General features: G+C 41.4%; 1 protein-coding gene across 1 annotated transcript in view; it reads right to left on the bottom strand.

Moving 5' to 3' along the window:
- Positions 1-13,340, bottom strand: part of hibadhb (3-hydroxyisobutyrate dehydrogenase b) — a 144,619-nt gene extending 131,279 nt beyond the window's left edge. Inside the window, exons 1-2 of the mRNA XM_078239879.1 lie at positions 13,241-13,340; positions 6,338-6,498 (exon numbers count right to left, since the gene is read on the bottom strand). Of these exons, the coding sequence (XP_078096005.1) occupies positions 6,338-6,498; positions 13,241-13,310 (231 nt within the window). The 5' untranslated portion in view covers positions 13,311-13,340. The remainder of the gene's footprint in view (positions 1-6,337; positions 6,499-13,240) is intronic.
- Between the last annotated feature and the right edge of the window lie 3,092 nt (positions 13,341-16,432).

The raw sequence follows: 16,432 nt of genomic DNA, 5'->3' as shown, positions 1-16,432 counted from the left end.
GACTCACAGCACCAGAGACTCGAGTTCAATTCCGGCCTCAAGTGACTGTGCAGAGTTTGCACTTTCTCCCCGTGTCTGCGTGGGTTTCCTTCCACAGTCCAAAGATGTGCAGGTTAGTTTGATTGGCCATGCTAAATTGACTCTTAGTGTCAGGGGGGCTAGCAGGGTAAATACATGGGTTACACGGATAGGGCCTGGGTGGGATTGTTGTCAGTGCACGGTCGATGGGCCAAGTGGCCTCCTTCTGCACTGTAGGAATTCTATGATTCTAAGACTACACAGTAAGAAGTTTAACAACACCAGGTTAAAGTCCAACAGGTTTATTTGGTAGCAAAAGCCACACAAGCTTTCGGAGCCTTAAGCCCCTTCTTCAGGTGAGTGGGAATTCTGTTCACAAACAGGGCATGTAAAGACACAAACTCAATTTACAGAATAATGGTTGGAATGCGAATACTTACAGCTAATCAAGTCTTAAAGGTACAAACAATGCGAGTGGAAAGAGCATTAAGACAGGTTAAAGAGATGTGCATTGTCTCCAGACAGGACAGCCAGTGAGACTCTGCAGGTCCAGGCAGATTGTGGGGGTTACAGATAGTGTGACATGAACCCAATATCCCGGTTGAGGCCGTCCTCATGTGTGCAGAACTTGGCTATCAGTTTCTGCTCAGCGACTCTGCGCCGTCATGTGTCGTGAATGCTGCCTTGGAGAACGCTTACCCAAATATCAGACGCCGAATGCCCGTGACCGCTGAAGTGCTCCACAACAGGAAGAGAACACTCCTGCCTGGTGATTGTCGAACGGTGTTCATTCATCCGTTGTCACAGCATCTGCATGGTTTCCCCAATGTACCATGCCTTGGGACATCTTTTCCTGCAGCATATCAGGTAGACAACGTTGGCCGAGTTGCAAGAGTATGTACCGTGTACCTGGTGGATGGCATTCTCATGTGAGAGGATGGCATCTGTGTCGATGATCTGGCACGTCTTGCAGAGGTTGCTGTGGCAGGGTTGTGTGGTGTCGTGGTCACTGTTCTGAAGGCTGGGTAGTTTGCTGCGGACAATGGTCTGTTTGAGGTTGTGCGGTTGTTTGAAGGCAAGAAGTGGGGATGTGGGGATGGCCTTGACGAGATGTTCGTCTTCATCAATGACATGTCGAAGGCTCCGGAGGAGATGCCGTAGCTTCTTTGCTCCGGGGAAGTACTGGACGACGAAGGGTACTCTGTCCACCGTGTCCTGTGTTTGCCTTCTGAGGAGGTCAATGTGGTTTTTTGCTGTGGCGCATCGGAACTGTCGATCAACAAGTCGAGCGCCATATCCTGTTCTTATGAGGGCATCTTTCAGCGTCTGGAGGTGTATGTTGCGAACCTCCTCATCCGAGCAGATCCTGTGTATACGGAGGGCTTGTCCGTAGGAGATGGCTTCTTTTACATGTTTAGGGTGGAAGCTGGAGAAGTGGAGCATCATGAGGTTATCCGTGGGGTTGCGGTACAGTGAGGTGCTGAGGTGACCGTCCTTAATGGAGATGCGTGTCCAAGAACGCAACCGATTCCGGAGAGTAGTCCATGGGGAGTCTGATGGTGGGATGGAACTTGTTGATGTCATCATATAGTTGTTTCAGTGATTGTTCACCATGAGTCCAGCCGACAGAGAGATCCGCAGTGCATCCGAAGAGGAAAGAGTCGAATTGGACTCCTCCGGAAGGCCGCTGCCCTCAACTTGACATGTATGCCCAAGCCATCAGGAAGTACGTCAACACCAAATTCATCAGCCGCACTCACAAGACAGCCCCAAACATCACCCAAGCACAATGCAACGCCATCCGCGCCCTCAAGACCAACCACAACATTGTCATCAAACCAGCAGACAAAGGAGGGGCCGTCATACTGAACAGAACGGATTACTGCAAGAAGTGTACCGACAACTAAACAACGAGGAACACTACAGACAGTTACCCGCAGATCCGACCAAAGAACACACCCGTCAACTCAACACTCTGACCAAGAACTTTGATCCCGACCTTCAGAGCACCCTCCATGCTCTCATCCCACGTACTCCCGGCGTTGGAGATCTCTACTGCCTCCCGAAGATACACAAGGCAAATTTACCCGGCTGTCCCACCGTATCGGGCAATGGGACCCTGTGCGAGAACCTCTCCGGCTATGTCGAGGGCATCCTGAAACCCATTGTACAAAGAACCCCCAACTTTTGTCGCGACACTATGGACTTCCTGCAGAAACTCGGCACACATGGAGCAGTTGAACCAGGAGCGCTCCTCATCACAATGGATGTCTCGGCACTCTACATCAGTATCCCCCACGACGATGGCATTGCTGCAACGGCCTCAGTGCTCAGCGCAGACAACTGCCAGTTTCCAGATGCAATTTTACAACTCATCCGCTCCATCCTGGACCACAATGTCTTCACCTTCAACAATCAGTTCTTCATCCAGACACATGGAACAGCCATGGGGACCAAATTCACACCTCAATATGCCAACATCTTCATGCACAGGTTCGAACAAGACTTGTTCACCGCACAGGACCTTCAACAGATGCTATACACTGGATACATTGATGACATTTTCTTCCTTTGGACTCATGGTGAACAATCACTGAAACAACTATATGATGACATCAACAAGTTCCATCCCACCATCAGACTCACCATGGACTACTCTCCGGAATTGGTTGCGTTCTTGGACACACGCATCTCCATTGAGGACGGTCACCTCAGCACCTCACTGTACCGCAAGCCCACGGATAACCTCACAATGCTCCACTTCTCCAGCTTCCACCCAAAACACGTTAAAGAAGCCACCCCCGACGGACAAGCCCTCCGTATACACAGGATCTGCTCGGATGAGGAGGATCGCAACAGACACCTCCAGACGCTGAAAGATGCCCTCATAAGAACAGGATATGGCGCTCGACTCATTGATCGACAGTTCCGACACGCCACAGCGAAAAACCGCACCGACCTCCTCAGAAGACAAACATGGGACACGGTGGACAGAGTACCCTTCGTCGTCCAGTACTTCCCCAGGGCGGAGAAGCTACGGCATCTCCTCCGGAGCCTTCGACGTGTCATTGATGAAGACGAACATCTCGCCTAGGCCATCCCCACTTCTTGCCTTCAAACAACCGCACAACCTCAAACAGACCATTGTCCGCAGCAAACTACCCATCCTTCAGAACAGTGACCACGACACCACACAACCCTGCCACAGCAACCTCTGCAAGACGTGCCAGATCATCGACACAGATGCCATCATCTCACGTGAGATCACCATCCACCAGGCACACGGTACATACACTTGCAACTCGGCCAACGTTGTCTACCTGTTACGCAGGAAAGGATGTCCCAAGGCATGGTACATTGGGGAAACCATGCGGACGCTGCGACAACGGATGAATGAACACCACTCGATAATCACCAGGCAAGACTGTTCTCTTCCTGTTGGGGAGCACTTCAGCGGTCACGGGCATTCGGCGTCTTATATTTCGGGTAAGCGTTCTCCAAGGCGGCCTTCACGACACACGACGACGCAGAGTCGCTGAGCAGAAACTGATAGCCAAGTTCCGCACACATGAGGACGGCCTCAACCGGGATATTGGGTTCATGTCACACTATCTGTAATCCCCACAGCTCGCCTGGACCTGCAGAGTCTCGCTGGCTGCCCTGTCTGGAGACAATACACATCTCTTTAACCTGTCTTAATGCTCTTTCCACTCGCATTGTTTGTACCTTTAAGACTTGATTAGCTGTAAGTATTCGCATTCCAACCATTATTCTGTAAATTGAGTTTGTGTCTTTACATGCCCTGTTTGTGAACAGAATTCCCACTCACCTGAAGAAGGGGCTTAAGGCTCCGAAAGCTTGTGGCTTTTGCTACCAAATAAACCTCTTGGACTTTAACCTAGTGTTGTTAAACTTCTTACTGTGTTTACCCCAGTCCAACGCCGGCATCTCCACATCTAAGACTACATGCAGAGACAAAAAAGAGCCAGTGCGATCTGATATGGCGTGCTGGTAAGAAAGTGGCCAAAGCATCCAAAATCAATACGGTCCTCACTGTCTGAAGCTTCTTTCATCTTATATGTATGTTCAGAAGATATTTGTAATCGGTTGTAATTTATTTTTCAATAGCAAGCGGAGATAAGCAAATGTGAAAGACAATTGCTTCCTTTGTAAAAGGCAGGATGTGTGTGTATTGCTCCATCTAGTTATTTATCTGTACAGTTCAATTGATGTACTTTTCCTATTTTACTTAGCTTATTACAAAAGTGGTCCACACATGCATTATACATATGTGTAAAAAAGTATGTCATCTGCTAACCTACGTGCAGCTTAGAAATAATACTGGCGTTACTGATCATTGGGTGTTGCATGAAGGAACTTTTATGAAAGAAACTTTCCAAAGCTGTTGTACTCAAATGGCAACAGCTGCTACAGAACAGGAAAAAGAACACTTTTTTTTGACATTGACACCAAGAAAATTAAAGTTTTCTTAATTTGAAATAAACTGTCTTTTTCTCTACATTGGACCATTTTGTGTGTGAGCGCAGTTGCTTGAGAACATAATTACTGAACAACATTTTAACCTTCGTAACATTGTGATCTATTGAAATATTTGGTAAAGATTGTGTTTTCAAAGAATGTTGTTTCTATTTATATTAGGTAGCAAACACTCACATTCAGCTGCTTAATTGTTACCTGAAACAGGTCTGTGCTATTCATATACATAATAATACCTTTGCGGTTATGAATACACCTGATTTTTGAATGTTTACTGGGATTTTCACTAAAAATCGCTAAAAATGTTAAAAAACTTTATATGATTGGTTAGAGGAATTAAAATCTCTATTTTGAGTCGGTGATCATTATATGTACATACACTTCCATAGTGCAACTGTACAACAACTTACCGAAATAGACAAAATCCTAACTTGTTATCACAGGTTGCCGTATCTGTTCTGATTAAGCTGCTGAACAACATCCTGGCAGTGCAGATTTATAAATTTATTATATTTTGTATATTGTCACAACCAATGAGATTCTGTTTTCGTTCGACATAGTCAAGGGTTGGCGCACACAAGCATGAAAAGATAGTTACACATAACACTTCAAATTTAGTTGTGATACGACTATACCAGAAAGATATTTAAGGTACATTCACCCCTGACTACACCAGAAGTACTGTGAGCAGTTCTAGGCACCACAACTAGTCTTGGACAGAGTGCAACATAGATTTACCAGAATGATATCTGGACTTTAAGGGTTAAATTATAATCAAAGATTATATAATCCAGGGTTATATTCCTTGGTATCTTGATGAATAAGGGTGATTTAATTGTAGATTTCAAGATAAGAAGAACTTTTGTGGTGAAAAGAATTACTAGCATTTGTACAGCATCTTTCGTAACCACTAGTTCTCAAGTGCCTTACAACCAATGAAGCACTGTTGAAGTGTAATCATTCTTGTAGGGTAGAAAACATGGCAGATAATGTGCACACAGCAAGCTCCTATAAACAGCAATGTAACAATGGCCAGATAAAACTTTTTCCAAAACACTGATCGAGGGATAAATATTGGCCAAGGCACTGGGTATAAATCCCCTGCTTTTCTTTAAAATAGCGGGATAGCATTATTTATGTCCACATGACAGGGCAGACTGGGACTTCCAGCTATCACGATCCAGGCTCACATAAAGAACTGTCATTTGGTCAACTTTCTGGAGGTCTTCTGGCACTTGCAGAATTGTTTTCAAATGAGCCTTTGGAGAAGGATAAGCAGAGAATTTATTTTCAGTACAATAATCTTTTCCTTTTAAAGGGTACTATTCCTCAAATTGTATTGTTTTATTTCTTTGACTGGAAAGAATCAAATGTAATTGAACCTCTAGGAATTCAGCAAAATACAAAACAAGCCCAAAGCAACGTTCCATTGTCTGTATAGGAAATTACATAAATATTGCAGCTTCTGGTTAGATATTAACCCAGCTCTCCCCCCACATGCCCCTCCCTACCCACTGCAAGGATGCTTTCTAATACTTCACTCATAATTAGTAGCAGGCTCTTAATATGACCCTTTCACTTTCCAAGCCTCAATTACTAAACCCATTTGCAATGATTCCATAAAAATAAGAGGCAAGGAACTCAGTGATTGAGCTAGCCAGTTCTTTAATTACCATTATATGAAACTCATTCAGGCTTACTTTATCAACTGTAACAATTGACTCATACCGTGAAATTAGGACGTGGAACTGAGTCGCAAATAAATTCACTTCTGGTCATCAAAATAAACATGATTCATGAAATTGAAATACTTGCTAATTACCTGTGCTCCTAAATCCTGTATTTCTTTGCACGACTCTGGGAAAACATCTGAAGCAATAACGGGATAGCCATGCTTTATGAGGTTCTTTGCCATTGGATTACCCATGTGGCCCAGCCCAACAAATCCCACTGGGACTTTCGAAGCCATCGATCTGGAAGACACTGTTAGATCATTTTTAACAATGACAGAGTGATGCATTTCATATTTTGAAAGTTACATTCAAACTTTACAAAAACATGTCAGTGTCCAGTGAGAGCAAAATAAATGTGGGGTTGGCTTGTTTGCATAGAGCTATTACCCAAAATGGTAGTAAATCACAGAGATTGGTACAGTGCAGGTCAATTTCTTGTTTATGCAAAGTTAGCCAATTTCAATTCATTTAATTTGACAGCTCACACTTGCAACTCTGTCCTGTTCATTTTTACAATGACTCATTCACAGTCCCAGCCATGTCTACACAGGTCCTTATACATCTCAATCCACATTTTCCAAGTTCTTTAACAAGAGTTCATCAGCATAACTCATTGCTTTTCATAGGAAACTATTCCATCAATTTTTTTGCACAGCGCAGTTAATAAACCTCCTAATCTTTAATCCATAGTCCAGATCTAATAATATAGTCCGTGAGCCCCAGCAATTTGACCCAAGAAATCCAAGCCAGTTAGTTTCTAATTATGCTAGATTTCTTACTTCAGGCTTTGCCTGTTGGAATTATGTGGACCAGAGAGAATGGGAAAATAAATTTGAGTGCCATTATCTCATTGATAAATAAATCTTACAAATCGCTACAGCAATCTCGGTCAATATCTATAGCGTGAGATATATACCAGATAATAGGAATATTGATTTGGAAAAAATATACAGCCTGCAAGCATTTCAGTGGGCCTCAGAAAAAGGTTTGGGCATTGCTGTCCTGCACTCACTGAAGGCTCACTAATTTCATACTCTTCCCATGATGAGTGATAAGCAGCCAAATAAGGTGTTTATCAACATATTTGTCATTATAAAAAGACCCAAATAATTACAATGCTTCTCAATGTTTTCTTCAATAAAAATAAGTTGGGCTCTGTGGGCCTCTGAAGACCAAAATAGGAATTACTTTGGTTCCTCTTCTCTCAACCCATGAGTAGGAATCATCTAAAACAAATTGATTCACACAAATCTTAAACAAAAATCCTTAAGAATTGGAGAACTGAAAATGCATACATAAAAACAGAAAATGTATTAAAATGGAGGCGAGAGATTACAAATGACTTTGAACATTTTACAATAATTCATCGCCCATGGCATTCTACACCAGTCAAAACCAAGAGCAATGTTTAGGTCAAGAAGGGTTAGAAGGTAGAGGGATAATTGGACCAAGGCTAGAAAATGAGGGAATCAGAAGGGAAAAAACAATACCCTGACACATAACTGCTGATGTGGAGATGCCGGCATTGGACTGGGGTGAACACAGTTAGAAGTTTAACAACACCAGGTTAAAGTCCAACAGGTTTATTTGGTAGCAAAAGGCTTTTGCTACCAAATAAACCTGTTGGACTTTCACCTGGTGTTGTTAAACTTCTTACTACATAACTGCTGTCAGACTTCCTCCGAATGTTAAGTCACAACAACACTGACAGGTGCAGTGCTGTCGAAATGTTTGCCACTCAGAATTTCTTTTAATATATAGAATAAATCACCCAACCTGGATATATTGGGAGGGTTGGCGGTAAGGGCATCTGACTGTAAAGCTAGATATGGTTGATATGAAAGGGTAATCAGCCAGTATTGTGGTGACCCCATTTAACATGGTCATAGCAAAAGAGAAAGACGGAGATCACTGTTGCCCAAACATATTTAAAAATACCAAGTTTTAAAGTATATGCGGCAGTCCCATAATCTAAACTATGTAAACTAAGCCAAAACAGATACTGCCTGAACTCAGCCCAGTGTTTCAAATGGTTAGGTGCTTCACCTAATTAAATAGCAATGTATTAAATTCAGCTGGGAAAATATTCATTGCAGTTTGGTTATAAATTTCCACAGTTTAGAAATAACCACTGTACCTACAGACAAAACTAACTGCTTAAAGACTTTGGCTTATGATATTGCAAAACACTTCACAAACAATAGCTTGCAGTGACTTCTGTCACAGCCGGTCATCAATATTCCATAAATAATACAAAACTCTTGACCAGTTAATTAGAGGGAGGGATGGTGGCCAGCACACTTTTTCTACCGGTGTCATGTGATTTTCAATATGCATTTGAAGGACTGGGACAGGTAAATGAACCTCAGATTAATGTCTTATGCAAAAGACAGCACCTTGAACATCACAACATACCTTCTGTGGACTGGGGTGTCAGCCTAGATTTTGGACTCAAGTCCTGAAGTGGGACTTCAACCTACAATTTTCTAACTCAGGACTGGAGAAAAGACAGCCCAAAGCAACAGACCCGAGATGACAATTCAAACTATTTTGTTAATGATATCGAAGCTACCGTTCTCTTCCACTGTTTATCAATAAAGCAATAGTACCTTAAATTCTTTTTTAAATTTTGATATAAATTTTAATTTAAAAACCGAGCTCATGGGTGTAGAGGGTAAAAGGAAAAATATTTGTTCCTCATGCTGTAAAAATTCTGTCATGTGAAACCTGGATATTTGCCTATTAAAATTGGAAATCTCACCAAGATAAAAAATTGTGTAAAATGTCAAATTGAGCCTAGCATTTTCTTTTCCCTCTGCAGCAAACGCAGACATTTTTTTAAAGTTAATTAGTTACAGCAATCAGTCATTTAAGTTTGTTTGAACATAATTCAAGAGACCCCACTGGCTGATCAATGTAACAGCATCACTAATGCTACTCTGTCAACTGAAGTTAAACATTATAATAATCTGAATCTAAGTTCTCCAGCAACCACATTTGTACATTGTTTCTAAGCACATGGTCAGTAAGTGCTCTGACACTTTTAATCGTGTCTATATATAGCTGCGTCAACATCAATTTGAGGTGCTTGTTTTATTTTTGAAACCAGCTTGATTTATAATCCTGACAACTGTGTACAGTTTGTAAGAAATTTGCAGTTTGCACAACCCTGCCAACAAGACACAGCTACCAAGTTAGAACCAAGGTTTTAGTGGCTCTCCTGTAATGCAGTTTACAGTAAGTCGGAGAATTTTCTGTTTACACCACGCACCATGTAGAATGCTAAAATAAAAGCAAAGTACTGTGGATGCTGGAAATCTGAAATAAAAACAGAAAATGCTGGGAAAACTCAGCAGGACTGACAGCATCTGTGAAAACAGAAACTTAGTTGACATTTCAGTCCACATGACTCTTAATTTTTACATCATGTCGAATACTGCTGCTGAAGTGTGTTGCTTTAAGGCTGAGATGTATAGTTGCTCTACATTTGAAATCAAAGTTTTGACTTATGTTCTTACAGACAAATTTCCATGACAAGGTCTGGGATTGAGATCAAGATAACGATTAGGTTTAAAGAGTTAGGCCAAGCATTTCATCATGTGTTCTTCTGACATGTCCCTTGAAGGCCACTTCCATGAAGGCTCAAGTACTCTGTGGGGATCATAGGAATTCAAACTGCTTGTAAAATATTGAGGTTAATTAGAGATTAGTAAATTCCTTAAGGATTTCAGGTTCCAAGTCAGAAAAACACAGGAAGCATAACTTGGCTTTTTGTTGTCTTAAAGACTGCACAGTGACAAAACGTGCCATGTGAACTGTGATGGACATACAATAGTCAAGACTGCCCTGTTTTAAATCCTGCATCTATCTACAGAAGCTGAGAAGAGCCAATTTAATCATTGGCCAGGAAACTTCACAGGGTTCTTTCATTAATTTCAGGTGGATGCCACAAGTAACCAGCACTAAAATACTGGCTACTTTCTTTTGCACCATTAACAATTTGATACATTTATCCGATTACCTCCTGTAACGCTGCTCAAGGAAAATCATACGATATTCCGTCATATGATATTCAGTTTTTTTTAACAGCAGCAGTTTTATAGTATTAAATGTACACCACATTATTCCGTTAGGATACATTTAAAAGTTTTAAGTCAGTTTAATTTTTTGATTAGGATCTTTGCAAATTGAAAATTGCTCCTCAGAAGATAATTTAGCATTGAAAGCAAACAATGATGTCTGGTACATGCTAATATACCATTCCTAACATGTTGACAGAAAAAAGGAAGATTTATACAGCACTTTTCACAATCTTGGGACATCCCAAAGCACTTTACTGTCACTTAAGAACTTTTTGATGAGTAGTCACTGTGGTTATGTAGGTTGATATAATGCTGCAACTAATTTTGAATTGTGAAGAACTTAAATCGCAAGATAAGATTTCTGGCATACTTTAAATGTTACTAATTAACTGGTGTTGAGGGTCACGAGTCAATCTCAGTCTGCAAATATCCCTCCTCCTGCTCCTCAAAATGTACCCTTGACCCACTAGTCTCCTGCAACTGCTGCCACACCTCCAATTCCCCCTTCCTTCACCAACGTCCCCAAGCTTATCATCTTCACCTAGTATCATGCCCATCAAATTCCTTCAAACTACCTTCTGCACCACCACAGAATCAACATCAACCTAGTTATTGATAAAGGACTTGTGTGATTATGACTTTAGTGCATTATCCTTATTGTCCTCCTTGATCTTCCTGCAGAATTTGGTTACTGACCAAGCCAACACCAAAGTTCCTCAATTGTACAAATACACGAGCACACTTATGATTCCACACTCACTTCTCTGAAATTGTTGCATGTCCAATGATGGCTTCTCTTCCCATTGCTCCCAAGATGCCGTCCTTGCACCCCCACTTGGGCTCCCTCCTCTTCCATATCAATGTTGTGTACTACTGCACACCGTAGTACATTACAACATTGTGTGCTACTGTCCTGCTCAGATTTTCAATCACTGAAACTTTCGTACATGTTTTGTCATCTCAATTTTTCCAATGTCTTCCTTTGATTTCTCATCCTCCATTCGACATTAATTCTACCTCATCTAAAATTCAGTGACTCATATCCTTTCCCACCGGCAATCTTCCACTTAAAAATTCTATATAAATGCAATGAAATGCAATGAATAAGCAGCAGTTACAAAAGAAATGGCAATTATGGACAGAAGGTATAAATTGGATAGACTTTGAGAAGCATTCCCAATGACCTGAGTGAAGATCCAATTGAGGTATCTATGATAAAAAGATATTGACAAAGTAGATAGAGTGGGGGCAATCTAGAACAAGAGGTCACAGTTTAAGATATGGGATAAGGAGCAACTACTTCTCTCAAAGTGTTGTGAGTCTGTGGAATTTACCACCCCAGATTATGGTGGATGCCAGGACATTGAGTAAGGAAGAGTCAGATTTTTAATTAGTAATGGGTTGAAGGATTATGAAGAATGGGCAATAAATTGGAGTTGAGGCCGTGACAAGATCGGCCATGATCGTATTGAATAGAGGGCAGGCTCGGAGAGCTGAATTGCCTACTCCTGCTGCTCCTAGTCCTTATCTTCTAATCTTGATTCAATCAACAGCAGACCTTGGTTGGAGAAAAAATTTGCAGTACCAAATTTCCCATCCAAATCCCTGGCACCAAGAGTCCCTGATCACTCCACACCAAAAATAGCTGAAAGGCAGCCACATGTGGGCACCATCAGGGTCAAAGTACGATTTTAAAAGAATGCGTTTACACAACGTCAACATTGAAAAACTTCCTAAAGCGCAGTGGAGAATGAAAAAACAGATCCTTAGTCATGCTAGGAGAACTGACCAAAATATTGGTTGAAGACTCAAAAAAAAACCGAGAGATTTAAGGAGCAAGTTCTAAAATATCAGGACGCTGCAGCTAAAGGCACTTTTAAAAATAGTGTCAGGGGGACTAGCAGGAATAGAAAGCTATATATAAAAAAACAACGATGTGGCGGAAGAGGGCACAATTGGAACTGGTTGTAAACGTAGAGGGAAACAAGAGCACAAGTTAATTTGAAAAGAGCTTGAATTCCATACATCAGACATAGAGCCTGCATAGAATATTAAGGGTGATGGGGGCTGATTATGTAGGCAAACAAGAGTGCCCACTATGATTACATAAGCTTTTGGCTTAGATGCTGGAGAACTGCTGGCATCTGTTTGCTGCAGAGTAGAAAATGAAGGAGAAAGTACCATTGAAAAATGTTACTCTCTATAGCATGTCTCCAGTCAATAGGTTCAGTTTTAAAACTTCAAGTAAAGTGGTCATAGGAAAACCAAGGTAAAGTAATGCAATTTATGGTTTAGAAATTTTGCAACGCCAAGTGTCAATTCTGCAGCCTTGTACTTGAAAAACCAAAATTCACTCTTAAAATTTGTAACCAAGTCCAATACAATTTCATATTTAATAAAACACCAAACTTATTTCACAATTGATTTCTGTTTCTGACAAATGGGGTGCTACAATTCCGATGGAGCAAACATCTGATACCAACAATTACATGGAAATGTTTACATTTTGGAAGCCAAATTTGTTTAAAGTTACTGAGTCCTGAGTATTCTCTTGTACAAAGTGAAATACTGGTACTTTTCAGCATGGATAAGTCATTAAAAAAAAACACTATCAACTAGTGCGCAACAATCCACAATCTGCAAGTATAACCAGTGAGAAATTTCCAGCACTGGGATTCGATCTTTATTACTTCAGTGCAAGGAAAGCAAGTCTGTTCGTGTATTTCTGCAGGAATGTCAACGGCGAAAAGGAGCAGGAATATCAAGTTATATCTACTACTTTGCCTCCTGAGGGAATGTTACTGACCATGTCCTGCACAACCTTCAGCCCTGAGGCATCAACATTTGCTCATATCCAAACCAGCGGTTATACTTGGTTTCAGGTGAATAAGATAAATAAAGAAGCCTTACCAACACAGTGGCGAGCATAGTTAGTATATTTAAGGGAGAACTTCGCTGACCTCCTTATAATAGCCGCCATACTTGTGTGTGGGACTGCCAACCTCGACCTCCTGCGATTCCCAGCGCCAGCAGCCTATCCCTGGGTAAGCGGGCTGGAGAGTGACAGCGGCGCAGCCAATGCACAGCCAGGGAGCAGTGGCGGGACCTCACCAATCAGCTGCAGCTTGTACCGGGACATCCTCTGGAATGATGTCTGGGAAGAACACAGCAGGTTCGCCTGGATGCTGCAGAAAGTCTGCTCTCGGCTTCCAGAAAAAGCTGCTTGGCATTTGCTTACAACCATGGGATTTTTGCAGATGCAAACGAGAAATTGTTCGACAGCGAGCGATTTTTTTTTGTTGACCCCATATTACTTCGTTGATTCGTATTCCGAATTATAATAATGCATCTTAACCACCAACCCCACCCCGAGTTTACAATGTGTGGCCTGGCCACGACTTAAGTGCCACAAGAATTGTAGTAAATCATTCGCATATTTAACTTTCATTGCTGCTTCTTTCAGTCTGATGTGTTGCACAGCAGGTCTCATTCCACTCAGGTTGTCTGCTTCCATTAGTTCAAGCATGCATTACTCAGAGTCGTATTCATGTCCTGTAAAATCTGCAGTTCTTCCTTAATATTGTTTACAACCAAATCAACCCCAGATGCTACTATTCCAGGCTTTCTTTTATGGCATTTTTTTCCTACTGCTAACAGCAAAAAGGCAATTTCTAGAAGCAGAGGATGCCTCCTATCAAATGAAACTTGCACCTTTTATAGGTGCTTATAAGTAGGATGGACCTATCATTTATTGTTTAATGCACCAGAGGCCACATACATAGGCTGCCTATTATTTTCTCCTGTCGTATTTTAAAAGCAGTAAATGCCACATTACTAACAGACTAAAATTAATATATTTCATAGAATCCCTACAGTGCAGAAGGGGGCCATTCAGCCCATTGAACCTGCATCGCTTCTCTGACAGACCACACCCCTCTCTATTCCTGTAACTCCATGCATTTACATAATATTTAGAACCCCAAAGCAGGCCATTTGTCCCAATAGTCCTTGCTGCCATGTATGCTCCACTCAAGTCTCCTCCAATTCTTCCTCATTTAAACCTGTCAGCATATCCTTTTATTCATAGAACAAGTATAGCACAGAAGGAAGCTATAAGCCCATTTAAAAATATATAATTCAAGGGATGTGGGCATCTCTGGCGACAGCAGCATTTATTGCCCATTCCTAATTTATTTGAGAAGGTGGCGGTGAGCTGCCTTCTTGAACTGCTGCAATCCATGTGGTGTAGTACACCCATAGTGTTTTGTGGGCTGGGGGCCGCAGTGGGGAGTACACTTCCAGGATTTTGACCCTTTGACAGTGAAAGATTGACAATATATTTCCAAGTCTGTATGATGAATCTTCAGGTGGTGGTGCTCCCATCTGTCTGCTGCCCTTGCTGCATCTTGTAGATGGTACACACTGTTCATCCAGTGGTGGAAGGGTGAATGTTTGTGGATGGGATGCTAATCAACCAGGCTGTTTTGTGCTGGTTTGGTATCAAGTTCTTGAGTGTTGTTGGAGTTGCAGTCATCCAGGCAAGTGGAGAGTATTCTATCACACCCCCGACTTGTGCCTCACAGTTGGTGGACAGGCTTTGGGGAGGCAGGTGGTGAGTTAATCACCGCAAGATTCCTAGTCTCTAACCTGTTCTTGTAGCTCAGTATTTATATGGCTAGTCCAGTTCAGTTTCTGGTTAATGCCCAGGCCTGCTCTCTTCAAAGTGATCCAGTGAGTCCCATCCCCCCACTCTAATCCATAGTCCTGCAAGTTTAGTTCCTTTATTTATTTGTCTCTTCTTCATGTTTGATGAGCTTTCCTTTAATTGCATCTATGCTATTTTCCTCAAAGACTCCTTGAGTGAGTTCACTCTAAACACCCCTACATAATTTAAACAATACAGATTGAGAACACAATGAGGCAGTCCAAAGTGTTTGCACTTACTTTTAATGGCTTATAACTGAACTTCTGATAGTTTTGTGGGAGATTGACCTCATAGGGAGCCCATTTTAGCTGCCCCTTGTAATTGAGACCATAGGCGCTTGGAAAACAGAAGGCTGTCCTTCAATTACATCACATTTCACTTTGATGTTCAAGCAACTTAGTTTCATCTTGGAATTAATAATTCTCAATTATTAAGCAATGGAAATATTCTAAAATTTAAACAAATATTGTAGGCAAAAGTAGGCTCTTAGCCATCTAATGGTGCATTTGCTTTTAACATTCCTTTTAAAACAGAGCTTCCTTTATGCTACAACCATTTCAGATAATTAATTTTGTCTGTTTTCCTCAGACTGCTGACCCGTGTATATCAGTGTTTTCAAAGAAGGATGGTCCGGCCGCCAAACACACTTTGATCTAATCAGGCAGTGGCACTAACAATAAAGGCTGTCTCTCGCTGATTGAAACTGGATATCTTTGGATTCCTCATGTATTGACTGTCCCATCATAGAAACAAATCCATTATTTTTCAGTCGGAAGCTAGCTGAAGCCAGTTTTCACATTGAACCAGTTTATTTGAAGTCGTATAAAAACATAATGTTGAAATGTTTTCAATCTAATAGAGGGTGCAAACTCTGCTTCTGGTACTCCAAGAATATTCTTTACATCACTGGTTGGCTGCATAATTGCAACTGATTACAGCAGTACACCTGAGCACACTAGGTGGTTCCTAGTGTTTGATCTTGCCAAGTTACACCTAAACTTTCTGGATTATGTGGAGAACTCTTCCCTACATTTTTGAGACATGATAAAAGCACTTAACAGATATCTTTCTTCCACCCTTCCATGGGATCATCAAATAAACCATTAATACTGGACGCCAACAGTGGCAATAAAAAAAAACTAGTATAGATTTAGAAAGGGGGAAACTTCCTTAACTTATTTAAGGATGTTAATACAGAGTACTTAGTTTTGTACAATGAATTTGGATGATCACAAACATTTTGACAGTCATATTAACAAAACTATCAGTTAAGCTAAAAGCCAAAAATATCAAATAGGATACTCGCAGGATTTGCAGAGATGTTGAGTAGAATCTTGCAGATGTCGGTATTTAGATTCATGTTGATTTTAATCCAAATAATGATCTGATTATCACAA

Source organism: Mustelus asterias, chromosome 2 (assembly GCF_964213995.1).
Source record: "Mustelus asterias chromosome 2, sMusAst1.hap1.1, whole genome shotgun sequence".
Taxonomy (NCBI): domain Eukaryota; kingdom Metazoa; phylum Chordata; class Chondrichthyes; order Carcharhiniformes; family Triakidae; genus Mustelus; species Mustelus asterias.
Note: the sequence above shows the minus strand (reverse complement) of the source record. Positions and strands in the feature narration are given on the sequence as shown.